At 41.8% G+C, this 14,595-nt stretch overlaps 1 protein-coding gene across 4 annotated transcripts in view; it reads left to right on the forward strand.

Moving 5' to 3' along the window:
• Positions 1-9,625: 9,625 nt before the first annotated feature.
• The window catches only part of CDCA7L (cell division cycle associated 7 like), a 37,976-nt gene continuing 33,006 nt past the window's right edge, over positions 9,626-14,595 (forward strand). For 2 of the 4 annotated variants that reach the window (XM_017658824.3, XM_017658825.3), the window contains exon 1: positions 9,626-9,986. In XM_017658824.3, coding sequence (XP_017514313.3) covers positions 9,963-9,986 — 24 coding nt within the window. In that variant the 5' untranslated portion in view covers positions 9,626-9,962. Of the gene's footprint in view, positions 9,987-10,115; positions 10,137-14,595 lie in introns of those variants that run through there. The other 2 variants (XM_017658826.3, XM_037022003.2) reach the window with 2 other exon arrangements.

Here is a 14,595-nt window from a genome sequence, read left to right on the forward strand (position 1 = left end):
CCCTCTCTTCCTCTCTCTTTCTTTTTCTTTTATTTCAAGTTTTGAAGCTATTTAAAGTTCATGAACCATAGGCAATAATCTGAGAGAGAAATTAATTATGGGAGATGAAGAGATAATTGCAGAAGTGAAGTCCTTGGAAAGAAGATACATGAAAGCCAGGGACCGAGCAGAGGGGCTGATCTTTGATAGAAACAGGGTCATGTCACACTCTATGCAAGAGGAAAAGCAAAACATAGGCTCAGATATAGCTAGGTTGGTCTATCTAGTGATAAGAAACTGAGGGAGCTGCCATATGATTGTTTGTTTTTGCCATTAAATGTGAAAAAAGGGCATTAGGTGGCAGAGATGGGGGGGCAGGTGGTGTGAATGACACTGGAGGAGAAAGAGGAGTTGTAAAATGTGGAACAGTATTTGAGAAAGGAGGAGAGTAAAAACACCAGGGAGATACAGTCAAATTGTTGAGAAGTATTCAGAACCCATTTGAAATTTAGGGTCATGGTATTCAGCCACTTTGGTGCAAGCTCACAAGGAGCTGGATTGTTTGGACTTAATTAGGGATGGCATTTCGGCAAAGAGGACACAGGGAGAGAAAATGCAGGGAGTTAAAGGTAGGGAAGTGATTATCGTGACATGGAATACAAACTGTTTAAGGAGGAAAGTGAAGCCATAGAAGAAGATTCATAGTGAAAGTCTGTCAAGGGTCAATGGATTAGAGGTTTCAATGAGATTGAAGTGATGCTGAAATTAGATGCTCTGTTAGAACAGGTGAACTATGGGTACTGGAGGTAGTTGTTAGATTGTGAGATGTTTGGAATGATTATTTCAGAGGTGATGAAGATACTACTGATGACAAGCTCAACGTATGATCATGGGACCCAGTGACTAAGGTGGGGTGGAAGAAAATGTCATAGGAGCCGCACTATTTATAAAGTCATTGTTCCTTAGCTCCAAACCCACTTTCTATACTCTCCCTTTTGATGCTAAGCTGGGACTTTGCAAACCACTTTTGCTATACCAAATGGCTCCCTGTTTCACTTTGCCAAGAGGGGAGCCTAGAGTGAGACTGCAAGGCTGGAGAAGGAAGACAGGGCTTGCTGCTTCCTGTTTCTATATTACACCAGCAGTGTTTCTATACCCAGGCAGCAATTATTTCCCATAGCTGCAGCGGAGTCTAGTTTGAGTTTTAACAACACTTGCAGAACCAGCTTTTTTGTGCCCATATCAGACACCAGCACCAGCCAAGCAGCACTACTCTTCAGAGGGTGTATTGCAGCTCTGCAGGCCCTCCTCTTACTAACTGTTGATGATCCTAGCCTCCTCCCTGCCCTCCCAGACTAGGGAGGGTAGCTCCCTACTGCAGTTACTTTCTCTGAGACACCTTAGTGTTCTCTTTTTATCCTTTTAGTTACCTTGTTAACAATTTTATAGCTAGTGAACAATTTTCACATTAGAGTCTCTCTGTTCAAATAATGGCATGGTTCCGGTTTCCAGACTGGACTTTGATTGACACAGTATGTGAGGATGTCAAGAAATAGAACATTTGGATGTTTGAAGTCAACAAGAATGATGATGGGAATAAGGGTGATAGGATGATAAGAGCAAGGTGGTGATTCAGAGGTGTGAGCATGAATGTGAGGGATGGAATACTACAAAAAGGGGGACAGTAGGTGCTAAAGTCTGATGGATTTTGTTTGTATATTTAAATATTTAACTTGTGATCTTCCTATCCACAATTTTGGCTCAAAAATGACTGCACTTGAAGCCCATCAACTTCTTTTCATAGGGGCACTTTAATGATATCTTCTCCTTCCACCTGCTAAAAAGTGTAAGTTAACATCAGTTCTCTAGGTCAGCATTTCCAAAAGTATAGTCTGAGGATTGTTTGCATCCAACTCTACTAGAATGCTTATTAAATGTGTGGATTCCTGGACTACCAGGAGATAGGCAGACCCAGAACTGAGGGCTTTCCCAAGTAGCATGATTTTGGTGTTAAAACCAGGACAGTCCTGGGCAAATTAGGATGATTGGTTACCCTAATGCTGGGCCTACTGAATCCAAATCTTAAAGAGTAAGGCAGATATTTGCATTTTGAACAAGCACCTCAGGTTTTTGGGCATACTAACATGTGAATCACTTCTCTAGGTATCCCTGGGCTTGACAGTCTTTGTGGACATTTTTTCCTTCTGGGTTTCATGCTATCTCCATATTGGAAGGTATCCCCTGGACAAGGTAGAGAGTTTCACTTGTTTGTCAAGGAACATTATGGAAATCCTAGCAATTTTTCCTGCTGCTAATAATGAGATCTTGAGCATAAAAAATGAACCATACTTCGTTTGCTCTCTTCCCATGATCCTTAGAACAAGCTCCACCACCGATGCTTTATCATGGCATGGGCTGGCCAAGTGTAGTGGAGGCCTTTTCCCCCAGAGGATCGATGGAACGTATCCAATGGATCAGTCAACTTGGGTTGCTGTAGACTGGGTTTAAACAACAGAATTCATTTTCTCACAGGTCTAGAAGTTGGGAAGTCCAAGATCAAGGTGCCAGCTGATTTGGTTTCTGGTGAGAGCTCTTTTCTGGCTTGTAGACAGTGCCTTCTCTCTGTGTGCTCACATGGAAGAGAGGAAGAGACAGAGAGAGAGAGAGAGAAAGAGAGAGAGATGTCTTCCTCTTCTTATAAAATCATAGTCCTATCAGATTAAGGCCCCACTCTTATGACCTCATTCAACCTTAATTACTTCCTAAAGACCTTACGTACAGATACAGTCACACTGGGGGTTAGAGCTTCAACAGACGAATTTGAGGGGAGGGACACAATTCAGTCCATAGTATCCAATAGGAGTTGTCTCAGGTTGTAGCTGCCCCACATGATGCTGTCATGATGAAAAAGTATAAAGTGCTTTCTTATTAATCCCAATAAGAAGTGTTAAACTTTTCCTCCTTTTTTAACAACCAAATCTGTTGACCACTATCTGGTATTCTGAATAATGTGGATATACCAGATGTTCTAGTCATCAAGAGGAGGGAGAGGGCACAAAGACAGAAAGGGCTGGAGAGGAGTTTATCAGAACCTAAAGCTAAAGTGAGAAAAATTTAGAAAATTCAAACATTTTAAATGACTTCTTTAATCTTACTCAGTGTTGTACTAAGAGATCCAGCCACTGCAATAAGGAAAGAAAAAGAAACAAAAGGCATATTGATTGGAAAGGAGGCAATAAAACTATGTCTATTTATAGGAGACATGATTGTCTATTTAGAAAATCTGTAGGAATTTCTCAAAAAATCTCATAGGGCTAATAAGCAACTTTAGCAAGGTCACAGGATAAATCAACTGCATTTCTATATAGTATAGTGAACATATGGAAGCTGAAATTAAAAATAATTTACAGTACTATTGTAACACCACCACTTAAAGTTGCTTCAAAGAAAATGAATCTTTAGGTATATACTTAAAAACTTGTATGCTGAAAATTTTAAAATGCTAATGGAAGAAATCAAAGGAGACATAAATAAATGGAGAGATATAATTTGATCACAGATTGGAAGAATCAACATAGTAAAAAAGATATCAATTCTTCCACAGCTGAAATTCTCCCACACAGGACCCTATGTTGCTATGTCATTTATTTGCAACATTAATGGGGGTACAGGGTGGGGTGGGGGTTCGTAAAGCTTAGAGATTACAATGACTATGAAATGCCAGCTGAGATATGAAACAAGGTTGCATAACAGTTGTGTTGCTGGAGAGAACTGAGATCAAGATGCTGAAGCAGAATCGGTCACCACCAATATTTCTGCTCACCTTCAGGGTTTCAGTTAAAAGTTTTCATGAGGATTGAAGACACTTAAACACTTTCAAGCAGTTACAGTTTTACCCAGAAATTAATAAACTTAAGGTACTGCTAATTTTAGCATGTGACTTTTGCCTAACCTATTTCAAACGTTTTTTTTTTTTAAGGGAGGAGTAGGAAGCAAAAGATAAATTTATGATATCAAATAAATGGTTTGCTTGTATTGCCTTTCCTTCATCCTTGTGGTTGAATTCCCTTGTTGATTGTAATATAGACACTGCTTTACCTTTCCTCAGAACATGTATTTTAGTCTATGAGTCCATGCACTAACAGCCAATAGAACATGAGCTGTTTCTGAAAAAGTAGAACTCCATGTATTCTTAGTAGTAATACTGTCTTGGTTTCTGTTTGTTTTGCTTTCCTTCCTAATTTCGGAAACAAGTTTCAAGTATAATAGATTCTGTCTGGGCCATCACATACCCCAACTTTCCTAACGATTTGCTAAAACTATCCCTCCTTTACATAAGATATCCTCTTGCCTGAACTCTGTGGAGAACTGCACACTCTAGTATATAAAATGCTTGACAATTTTAGAGTGGAAAGAAAGCAGAGAGGGAAGATGGAGAGGGAGCAATTGTAGGAAAGAGGCAGGGAAGCTGATGTGTTGCTTTTCTTAAAAAACAGAAAGACTCAAAATATAACTTTCAGCCTACTTGGTCAACATCTGATTGAAACAGTCTACCTCCTCCTGTTAATAAGGGCGTGGCTAGACTGAGCTTGCAAAATGACATTCTATAACAAGTCGTATTTAACACACTTTCAGAGTAGATGACTTCTTGTCCATATTTCATATACAGATATGATTTGCTTTGGAAATAGCTGTCAGAAATGCCCAATACTCTGTTTCCTGAGCCCAACTTGGAATTTATGGTTATCGGTTTCACTATATAGTTTTAAGATTAGACCTTGAGTTGTCTGCTGTCAGGAGTTTCCTAGTGCTGGGCTATGGTTAGCAAGGTCAGGAGCTCATTCGGACTCAAAAAGCTGTAAAAGAATCCAGATATGGTAAGTAGGTCAGAGGGGAAAGCTGTTAAAGACACGGTGTTCAGATTAAGAGCCGTGTAATCATCTAGGACAATTTAGCCACGTTACAGTCCAGAACACATGTAGATATTGGAAAAGAGAAACACGTGTGTGTGTAGAGGGGTGGCAGGAAGATATTTGAAAACAATGCAGGGACACCTGCTAAAAGTACCCTTTAAATGGAGAAATAATTATTTTCAGAGACATGGAGAAGATTGATCAGAGTTCTAGGCACAGTAAATAAGTAGGTTGGGATGATAGTATGTAAAACGCCTAGTTCCCATTTTTTAAATATAAATTTGAATTTCTCCCCCACCTCCAGGATACCTTAATGAAGGCAAAAAGCTGAGAGTATAGCTTTTCAGTAGAACACATCTGGGTTCTAGCTTGGCTCTGCTGGGTCACTCTGAGCAAATTTCTAAACCTTCAAAGCATCAGTTTCCTCATCTGAAAAACAAGGACACTCTTATGTACATCACATATTTATGTCAGTAACTGAATGAAATAATGCATAAATAGTTCCTGGAACATGGTTACTGTTCAATAAATGGAAGGGTTATTACCATTAATAGTACAAGGGTCCACCACTCCAGCCTTCTCAAAATACAATCATATCTGATACTACATGTTCATCTTTGTAGGAATACGGTTGCATGGATAGGGCAGGTGTGCACTGTCCCCATTTTACATATAAGAAAAATGAAGCTTAGTGACTAGTCTCAAGGTCACCTGGCTGGTGAACAGTAGACCTTGGATTGCAACCACAGCAGTTCTCAAATTGAAACAAGGATCAGAACCCCAGATTGCAGGGCTCTCCCTAACCTCAGAGTTTCCCCTACAGTAGGTCTGGCCTGGGGCCCAAGAATTTGAATTTCTTTACCAGAGCTCAGGAGATATACCAGGACCCCACTTTGCAAACCACTGAGCTAGTCTGGAGCAACGTTTTTCAAACATAACTGCTCATTAGAATCTACTGGAGCCTTAAAGGAGTTAATGAACCCATATATTACCTGATTTTTCCAAGTAAAAAAGGATAAATTTGTAACAACTTTGGAAATTCTACAAAGTCTGGAAAGTTATCTTTTTACCTCCCAAAAATATAGTATTAATACAGAATACTGTAGAGCCAACTATTTAGAGAAGTTTTGCTTTTACGATCCCAAATTTTCCATTTAATGACCCAAGATTTTCTATCATTGCTTGCCAGATACTGAATCAGGGTTAGCTAATAATTGAGATTACTGGCCATAGCTGAAGCAGTAAAATTTCCTTAATATTACAATGAATACTGATACTTTGAAATTCTCTTCTGAAATGCTAGATAGTTGGTTATTTTAGCTTTGACAAAATAGAAATTAAAACCCTGCTTTAAAAAAATACTCTGCAATTTTCTATCAAACTAATGTCATATGACTTTTTGTTATTTAGGAAGTAATTTATTTTAATGAATTTATTCTGAACTCTTTATGTTGATAAATATATGAAAATTCTTTAAAAACTCTTTAAAAATTAATTATGAAAAAAGTTCTTTAAAAACTCTGTATCACAGTACTTTTGTTGGTTTCACTAATTAGAAATGGATTTCTATTTCTTCTTATATAAGTTCTTAGAAAAGTAAGAGTTGTTGAATAACCCGTTTTCATTTTCATCCATTTATTGTCAGTGCCTAGTTATAAACATATTTTATGTTCACAGACTACACTATTAATAACATTTTTTATTAAGGTATCATTGATATACAATCTTATAAAGGTTTCACATGAGTAACACTGGTTATTACAGTCACTCATATTATCAATATTAATAACATTTTGTAAAAACCTATGAAACACAGATTGCATTAATCATATTTGGAGCTTATGTAGTATCTCTAAGAATTCCCAGGTGCTTTGGACATACTGTTTCATTTATTTTCACAGCAGTATTTTTGAAGAGCAGATTGGTAACTGTCACAGTTAAAGGATTAAATGAGAGAAGGCACAGACGAACTCAGCACAGGGCCTGGTGGGCAGCCAGGACTCGTTTCATTAGCTGCTGTCGTTGACGCTGTTGACGTTTTGGTAGAACCATGGAGTTAAGGTTTCATTATGATGTCTACCTTTCTGCATATATGAAGATGTTGGTTATTGGCTGTTCAGGTCCTTCTCACCGTAACTCTTAAGGGGTTATCATCAGAATCTATTTAAATTGTGAGGCTATGACAGCATTGTCTTGGCACAATAAATCAGGAAGATGGAATACCAGGTTGCAATTTAACAAAATTGACCAGAAAGGCTCCCAGTCACTGTTAGATGATGATTTTCCTACAGATTCCTAGATCTTTTATTCTACAAAAACTTGAAAATTATCTCTGAATGCCTTAAATTTACAGATGTCTCTTCCTTCTAAGGCTAGGTCTTACCTAATCATAATGAAATGGAAGTTTCAAATACCGAGAGATAGAGAACAACCAGGAATGTCATCTTATCACTTTTTTTATTCATGATAGATAATGCTGGGCAGTATTCAGATATTCCACACTGCTTCTAGCTCCTGCCAGTGGTGGATTCTTTGCTGCATTGTCCAGAACACCAAACTGGCCCAATTTTCCATTATAAAGAGTGGACTGAGGAGTTTGCCCACAGCTAAGCTCTAGGGGAGGGCAGAGCTACTACTGAGCACAGAGGAGAGGTGTTTTGAGTTCCTTTTACGGAGCCCAAACTGTGGGCCAGGGATGACATCCAATCACAGCTATTTCATGTCCTTTAGAGCATGTGTGATGGCGTCTAATCACAAATTTCTGACCTTGTTAAAGGTGCTACAGACCACGTTTTTATTCTCTCATAGAACATTTAAAAACAGGCAAGCATGGATCTCTAGACAGAGACTCCTTTTCCTCTGCTGCAGTAAGTATACTATTGCTGCTGGGAAGGGACACACATCCTCTCAGTGCCATGCTGAAACCCAGTGCTCACGTGTTATTAATCCTGTCAATAACTGTCGGTAGCCCCGGATGATGTTCCCTAGGGATTTACCTAAACAGAATGAACCACAACTGACAACAAAATGTACCAAGAAATGATGATGAAGTACTGTTTAAGTGCATGAGCTTTGCCAGGCAAAGGAGGCATGTTTCCAGGTTGCCACCTGAAAGCTTAGGTCTGGTTACAGCAAATTTCTAAAGCAGGAAGGCTCAGATTTATACTCCCTTTCCCAAAAAGGATTCGATGCAACCTACTATGAAAAGAAAGGAATGAAAATAAAATCACTGGTTCATTAGAAAGCAATTTCACACAAAAAAAATAAATAAATAAAGTTCTGATTGAATATATTTGTGTAATAATAAATCAGTCTGAGTTTCCTGGCAGCCAAAGGGAAAAAACAGAATAATGGAGATAATGTGGGATCTGGAGGCATAAGGAATGGTTTCCAGTTTGGCATTTTGCAGCTCTCATTTACTAGCAGGGTAGCAGGTAGATTTCTCACTGTATCATCTTAGATTCTGTTCTCTTATTTTAAAAATGTGGATAATAAGAAAATCTGGAAGAATGTTCGGAGGATTCAAGGAGATAATGTATGTGAAGGAAAACTCAAGCATAATAAAAACAGAAGTGGCTATAATCAATAATTTACATTGTCTAATAAAAAGAAAACAAAACATTTTCTTAAATCAGACAATGTTTTATTGGTCTTACTACTCCAGGGTCTGGAACATGGAGGTCACATAACACACACCTGTTTGCTGAACCAATGAAAGAAGAAAGGGCAGCCCCTAGATGTCTTGAAGACTCAGTAAATATTTGACCAACTCCATTCACTACTTCAACAGAGAAAAGGTGAATGTCAGATCCCAAGCAGCCAGGAAGGGCTGCAGAAGGTCTCATGCATACAGAGTGTTCCACTATGAACTTAAGGGCCACAGTGTTAAATAATTCATTTACCACCCTCCTGAATACCTACTTTAAGCCTTCCACTATTTCTACCCACTTAATTCATAACTCTTAAGTCTTCCTTGAACTGTGCAAAATCAAGTCCCCCTATTTTACACCACCACAGTACCACTTGCCTCCCCCCATCTACCAGCTCCAAACTTAATTTAAAAGCATCATTATTATTGAACTTATAATCGCTGTTATTAATAGTACTATTTGAATTCACTGTTAAATTATTAATCACATTAGTTATTACAATATCGTCGCGCTAGTTTGCATCACTAGCACATTTATGTCATCATGTGGGTGGCTGGTTCCCAAACTGTAAGCTCCAGCGGAGCAGGGACCTGTCTTTTGTTCTGCTTTGTGTTCTTAGGCCTAGCAGAGTGCCTGACACATAGTAGGTGCTTAGCCACTATTTGTTAAATTAATCCGCATTCCTAACTTCTAGAATTTTGCCAAGTGGGGATGGAAGCCTCCGTGTACAACGGTATAGAAAGGCCATCGGAAGTCCTGGGGGTGGTTGCATCTTCTTACCCATGGAACTTGGTTAGAGAAACCTGGGTTGCCTGTTTGGCAAAATGAACCCTGTAGCAAATGTTTTAGAGAGCGGCACAACGCCGCCCCTTTACAACAAAACAAAACCAGCTCTGAAACAGCCCACACACAAGCTTTCCTGGACCAGAGACGCTGACTGCAGCAGAGGCTCACGCTGCAGGGCACCACCTGGACTAAACCCTGCAAATATCCGGCGCGCGGGCAGGGCGTGCCAGCTGGAGGCTGCGCCGGGACTACCCCTCTCATTCCTCCCGCGCGGAACCCGGCTGGACCGCTCCACTCCCTCCCTCCGCTGCAGGGGGGAGCCGGGAGCCCCCGACAGGCCGCCGCCTCGGGCTGCGCCGTCTGCAGCCCACTCTCACACCGCCTGCGAAGCGAAGGTCACCGGCCGCGAAGTTTGGGTCGGTGACCGGAGTCTGGCGGCCCGACGCGCCGGCGCTCAGTGGGCGGCGCGGCGCGATCCCCCCTGCCCCGGCGCCGAGTGCGCCCCTCCCCGGCCCTCCGGAGCTGCGGGCGGGGCGCGTGTGCAGCGCAGCCGCGGGCGTTCGTGCGCCAGGCCTTTGGAGAGGCGGGTTGCCGGGGCGGCGAGCTACAGGAGGCTGGGGCCCGGCTGGGAAGAATGGAGTTGGCGACTCGCTCCCAGGTGAGGGTTGGCCCACCCGGACGCCTCCGCGTCCGGCCTGCTCCGGGCACCCGGCCCGCCTCCCCTCCCTGGGCTGGGAACGTGGCCCTCGGCCACCGCCGTGTGGATCCGGCGTGGCAAGTCCCGCGCGCCGGCGGGCGCGCCCTGCAGGTGTGCGCAGCGGGTCACGGGTGTGCCACCCCGACTAGGGAGGCCGGCGACCCCGCCCTCGGCCGCTCGCCTTCGTCCCGGGTGGGTCGCAGGCAGGGCCGAGGGGACCGGGAGCCCCAGGAGTGGACGCGTTTCGAGGAAAGTGCAGGCGGGGAGACTGCAGGGACGCCGCGCTCGTGGAAGCGGGGCGCGTTGGGGAGCTTTTCTGGTGCGCGTCCTCCACCTTCTCTGGGAATTGGCAGAGCTAAGGGAAGTGTGATTTTTCTAAAACCACTCGAGAGACCAGTCCAAGTTGGGTAATGGAGTTTAAAAGGAATTGCTCTTCTGATTGTTCTAGAACTTTAGACGATGTTTTCAAGTAAGTTGTAACCACTTGGGGGAAATGGCAAGGTCGTTAAGCCATATTAAACAAAAAGCCCCAAGATCCCAAACCTTTACACAGCTCCGCCCCAATTATGCGTCATGGTCTAAACTGGGTTTTCAAAATCTTACTAACATTTGAGAGTAAATTTCCCAGTGTTTCAGTGTTTGGTGAGAATGTGAACGTGGCTTCAGTTTTTTTACTTTGAAAAGAACTTTACTTTCTAGTAAAGAATACACATTTTTTTTTCCAGATGTAAGCAGTGAAAACTTTTTTCAAACGAACTAAAAATAAAACTTATAGAAAGGGAAGGAAGCGGCTTGTGGAAGCCTAAGAGATGCTTTGTGTGAGGGCTGGATTTTTTTCTTGCTTTTGTGAACGCCTCTGGCGCACAACTTCCACCTAACCTTCTACTGTTTACTTCTTTTCTCCCCCTGGGCCTCAGAAGGAGAGGCGGTGCTCCAGGCCCAGGGGCAAACTCAGGCCGCTGTCACCTGCCTGAGTCCGGTGGCAAATTAAAGGCGCTCTAGAGCCAGTCACGGCCACTTTGGCCGCTTAGTGATATCTGAAGGGCTTCCTGAAAGTGAACATTTGAGAAAAATCTATTGTGGATGTTTATAAGAGAGTATTCTTTCTGAATTTATGAAAGGCATTATTAAAAGCTAGGAAAAGAGTTACTCAATTACTCAAGATTAAGGACTGAGAGAGACAGATTAGATTTTTTTGCCACTGATCTTTACCATATGATGAGTAATTTTGGCTTCTAGGAGGTTCAGGTTTCTCCAGGACTTAAACCTTTCTGGAGGGAGCTTTGCCCCCCTTGTGAACTTACTTCATCAGACAGTGTATCTTGATAACGTATCACTCCTGAAACCTGTTGTTTTGCTGGGACTGCCCTTCCACCAGGTAACATACATAGCTCAAGCTTAGGAAATTCAGAATGTCCCAGAATGTGTAGTTGGAAGTGAACATTTTACTATCAAATAATGAGGCTAATTTTTTGGTAGCTCTAAAATGTTAAACTATTTACCATGTGGGGGTTATCCACAAATTATAGTCAACCCATTATGCACCAATTAGGACAAATTACTATACATAAGATAATCGTTTTTTTTTCCTGTTCTAAAGACCTCCTAATTGGCAGCACAAATTAAGATGTGTGATTTTTTTCCAGTGGAAATGTTCCTGTTCATCATAATTTAGAAATGAGCAGATTATAGTCCCTTTAATTTAAATTGGTGGAGAGTGGTTCTGTGGGGTGGGCAGGTGACTGCAGATAAGAGCACTTAATGAACATTTTAGGCACAGCAAGATGTTAAATTCTTGTGGCTCTACCCTGTACTCCAGCCTTATGAATAAAGCAGTGTGATGAGCTGCCCAAAGAGGCATTAGTGCACACCAGTAAGGCTCACTCAGCGTCTAGTGGGTGTTAATTTCCCATATAGAGTGAATTTCCCCCTGGAAAGCCAGAGCTGGAAGGGGTTTCCAGCAATGCAGCTGAGGCCTGCTGCGGTGATAGAGGGAAGAGGTGGGGAGAAGAGAAATTCCTTTACACTCTTCACTCCTTGCTAGCCTCTGCTTTTCTACCACTTCACCGGTGTGTTGGATTTGATGTCCTCTTGACAGTGATCACACCTCCATGGGCTGTAGTCCTTGTTGGGCTGACCACTGTGTCTTTGTGCTTTTATGCTGAATGACAGGATTAGTACCCAGTAAAGGCCAGGGTATGGGAGGAGCTGGAGGATGAGATTGCCGCAGCTTCCTAGCAGAGAAACCCGGAGATCTGAATTGTCCTTATTCTCCTTTAGCTCTAGGGTGCAGGTTGGACCCTTAGAGAAGGCAGTGTGGTTAAGTGTTCTCATCAGTCAGTACACATGGAGCATGATGTTGAAGGGATAAACGTGAATTTTTCTCGTTTTGACTTTAGGGCTATAAGATGTAACCATCTGATCCTCTGGCTTAAAATGTGGGCCCAGTGCCCCAGAAGTTGGTCACAAGAGGGGGGGACCATGGTAAGGACATTACTGTACTTGGCTGTTAAAATAGTTCTGTATTCAAAAGGCCACTTGGTGGTAGTTTTGATGGACTTTCGATTATCCCACCCATAGGAGAGAGCTGATTCTCAGTAATCAGGAGAAATTTGTGATCTGGAGAAAATTTTCATCTGGTCAGAAAATCATGAGATAATGATGTGACTGGAAACATTTTCTGAATATTACAGTAAATTAGTGAATGATTAATAAAGCCATTCAGAATAGAATAGGCATGCTAATTTTAAATTGCTCTTGAGAGTTCTTTATCTGTCATCCTTCTCTTTGAGGTCAGAATTTTTATCTCCAAGACACAGTTTTGTTTTATAAAAGACATGGTTTTATTCACCAAAGTACAATTGATCCAGGCTCCTTGGAGGGATAGAGATAAGAAAATACTAGTAGGACCATTTTATTTTCTTTTTGAAAAGCAGTAGTTTCTGAGTGCTTTTAAATAGGACCATTCAAGAGGCCTTTTTGGCAAATACAGCTGAAGTGAACATGCAGTGGTAAATGCTAACACTCTTGTATATACTGCAAAAATATGTTGTGGAGTTTCACAGTGAGAGGGGCCAGAGTTTAAGTTCAAATAGTTAGTTGATGGCTTCCTTGCTTTTTTTCTTCATAATCTTCAGCTGATGACAAGAGAGCTTCACGACTGGTCAGTCCATCTACAGATTTTTTTTAGCACCTACAGTATGTTAGTTACGGTGGAAGAAGCAGAGACACAGAAAACACTGATTTCTCCAAGAACCCCCACCAGAAGGTCCCTCTGGATCTCCTTCTGTCTTCGCCTTTGCTAGAGCTCAGCTGCCTCCTGCTCTTGCTGTGGGGACCTAGGTGGCCTTGGAAGACTTCGAGTTCTCCCCACCCTCTGAACTCCCACGGAATGGCAACTAAAACTTCCTTTTAAAGGTCATGCTGTGCTAGGTATTTCTTAAGTTCGGAGAGTTGAAGAGTTAATGAGTTAATCTTTGCTATAGTAGGTTGTGGTGTTTGCATTTTAAAGATAAGGCAAAATAGAGTAATTAGCTCAGGGCAACCCAGCAAGGCAGGAGCTGAGCTAGGATTCTGTCCCCAGGACCAGTGCCTGACTCCTGCTGCTGGAGTCACCGGGATCTTGGCAGGTCACACAGCCTTCACCGAAATAGTGTTATGAGGATAGAAATCTTTGCCCAATTTACAGTACCACTGAGGTGACCAAGGACAGGTTGGTTGTACTATTTAAATATCAGGGGTATCAGCACTTCCAGTTTTTTCCCTTAACCAGAAGGGTGAGGCTTGAACAATGGCTAGTCTGGTTCTCTTTGGGGGAACTGGCCAGATTATGCTTTGGGCAGGATTCCTGGGATGCTGTCTGAAAGCTTGGGAATATGAATCAAATCCACAACGCTTTTACATAGGAATGGTTTTATAATGAATTTTGTATGGTACAAGTGGTATCATGTTCATAGAGGCTGAAATGAAGACAAACATTGAACTGCTGCTCTACCTCCCCTACTCTCTGGGAATCATTTTCTAAATAATTTCCACTTAGTGTTTGCCTGCATTCAGTCACCATTTTGCATAATTTTTATAATTGAATTCTGCTTTCTTTGGCTCTCTCAAACTATTTCCCTGAGGAGCTTGGAAGTCTGTATAGTTTTCGTCTTTAATGACTGCAGTGTTTCAGTGCAGTGGGTATTTTATGTACTAATTTTCTGTTGAAATTTTTTTCTTTATTAAAGAAACTTTGCAATAAATGTTTTGGGAGTGGTATGTACCTTTCACCTTGTGTTGGATGGAGTCCACGGTTTTTAATTACTGTTTCTTTATTGTGTACTTACTTGGTAAAGGGTTTATTATCCCTTTACTTGGTAAAGGGAGTGTGCCTGGTTTTCCGTTGATGGGATCTTTTGTGCATTGTTTTCCTAACGCATTTCCCCTTTTCTTGTGCTGTATTACCTGAGAGAAGGCAGTTCTTGCTCAGGTCAGAACCAGGGCTCATGATAACTGGGCTGAAACAGAGACTGTTTTCTTCCTTGATTTAGAGCACCTAGTGGAGTATTTTAGTTTGGGAGAAAGTAGT

The sequence above is a fragment of the Manis javanica genome, chromosome 6, assembly GCF_040802235.1.
Source record: "Manis javanica isolate MJ-LG chromosome 6, MJ_LKY, whole genome shotgun sequence".
Lineage (NCBI taxonomy): Eukaryota > Metazoa > Chordata > Mammalia > Pholidota > Manidae > Manis > Manis javanica.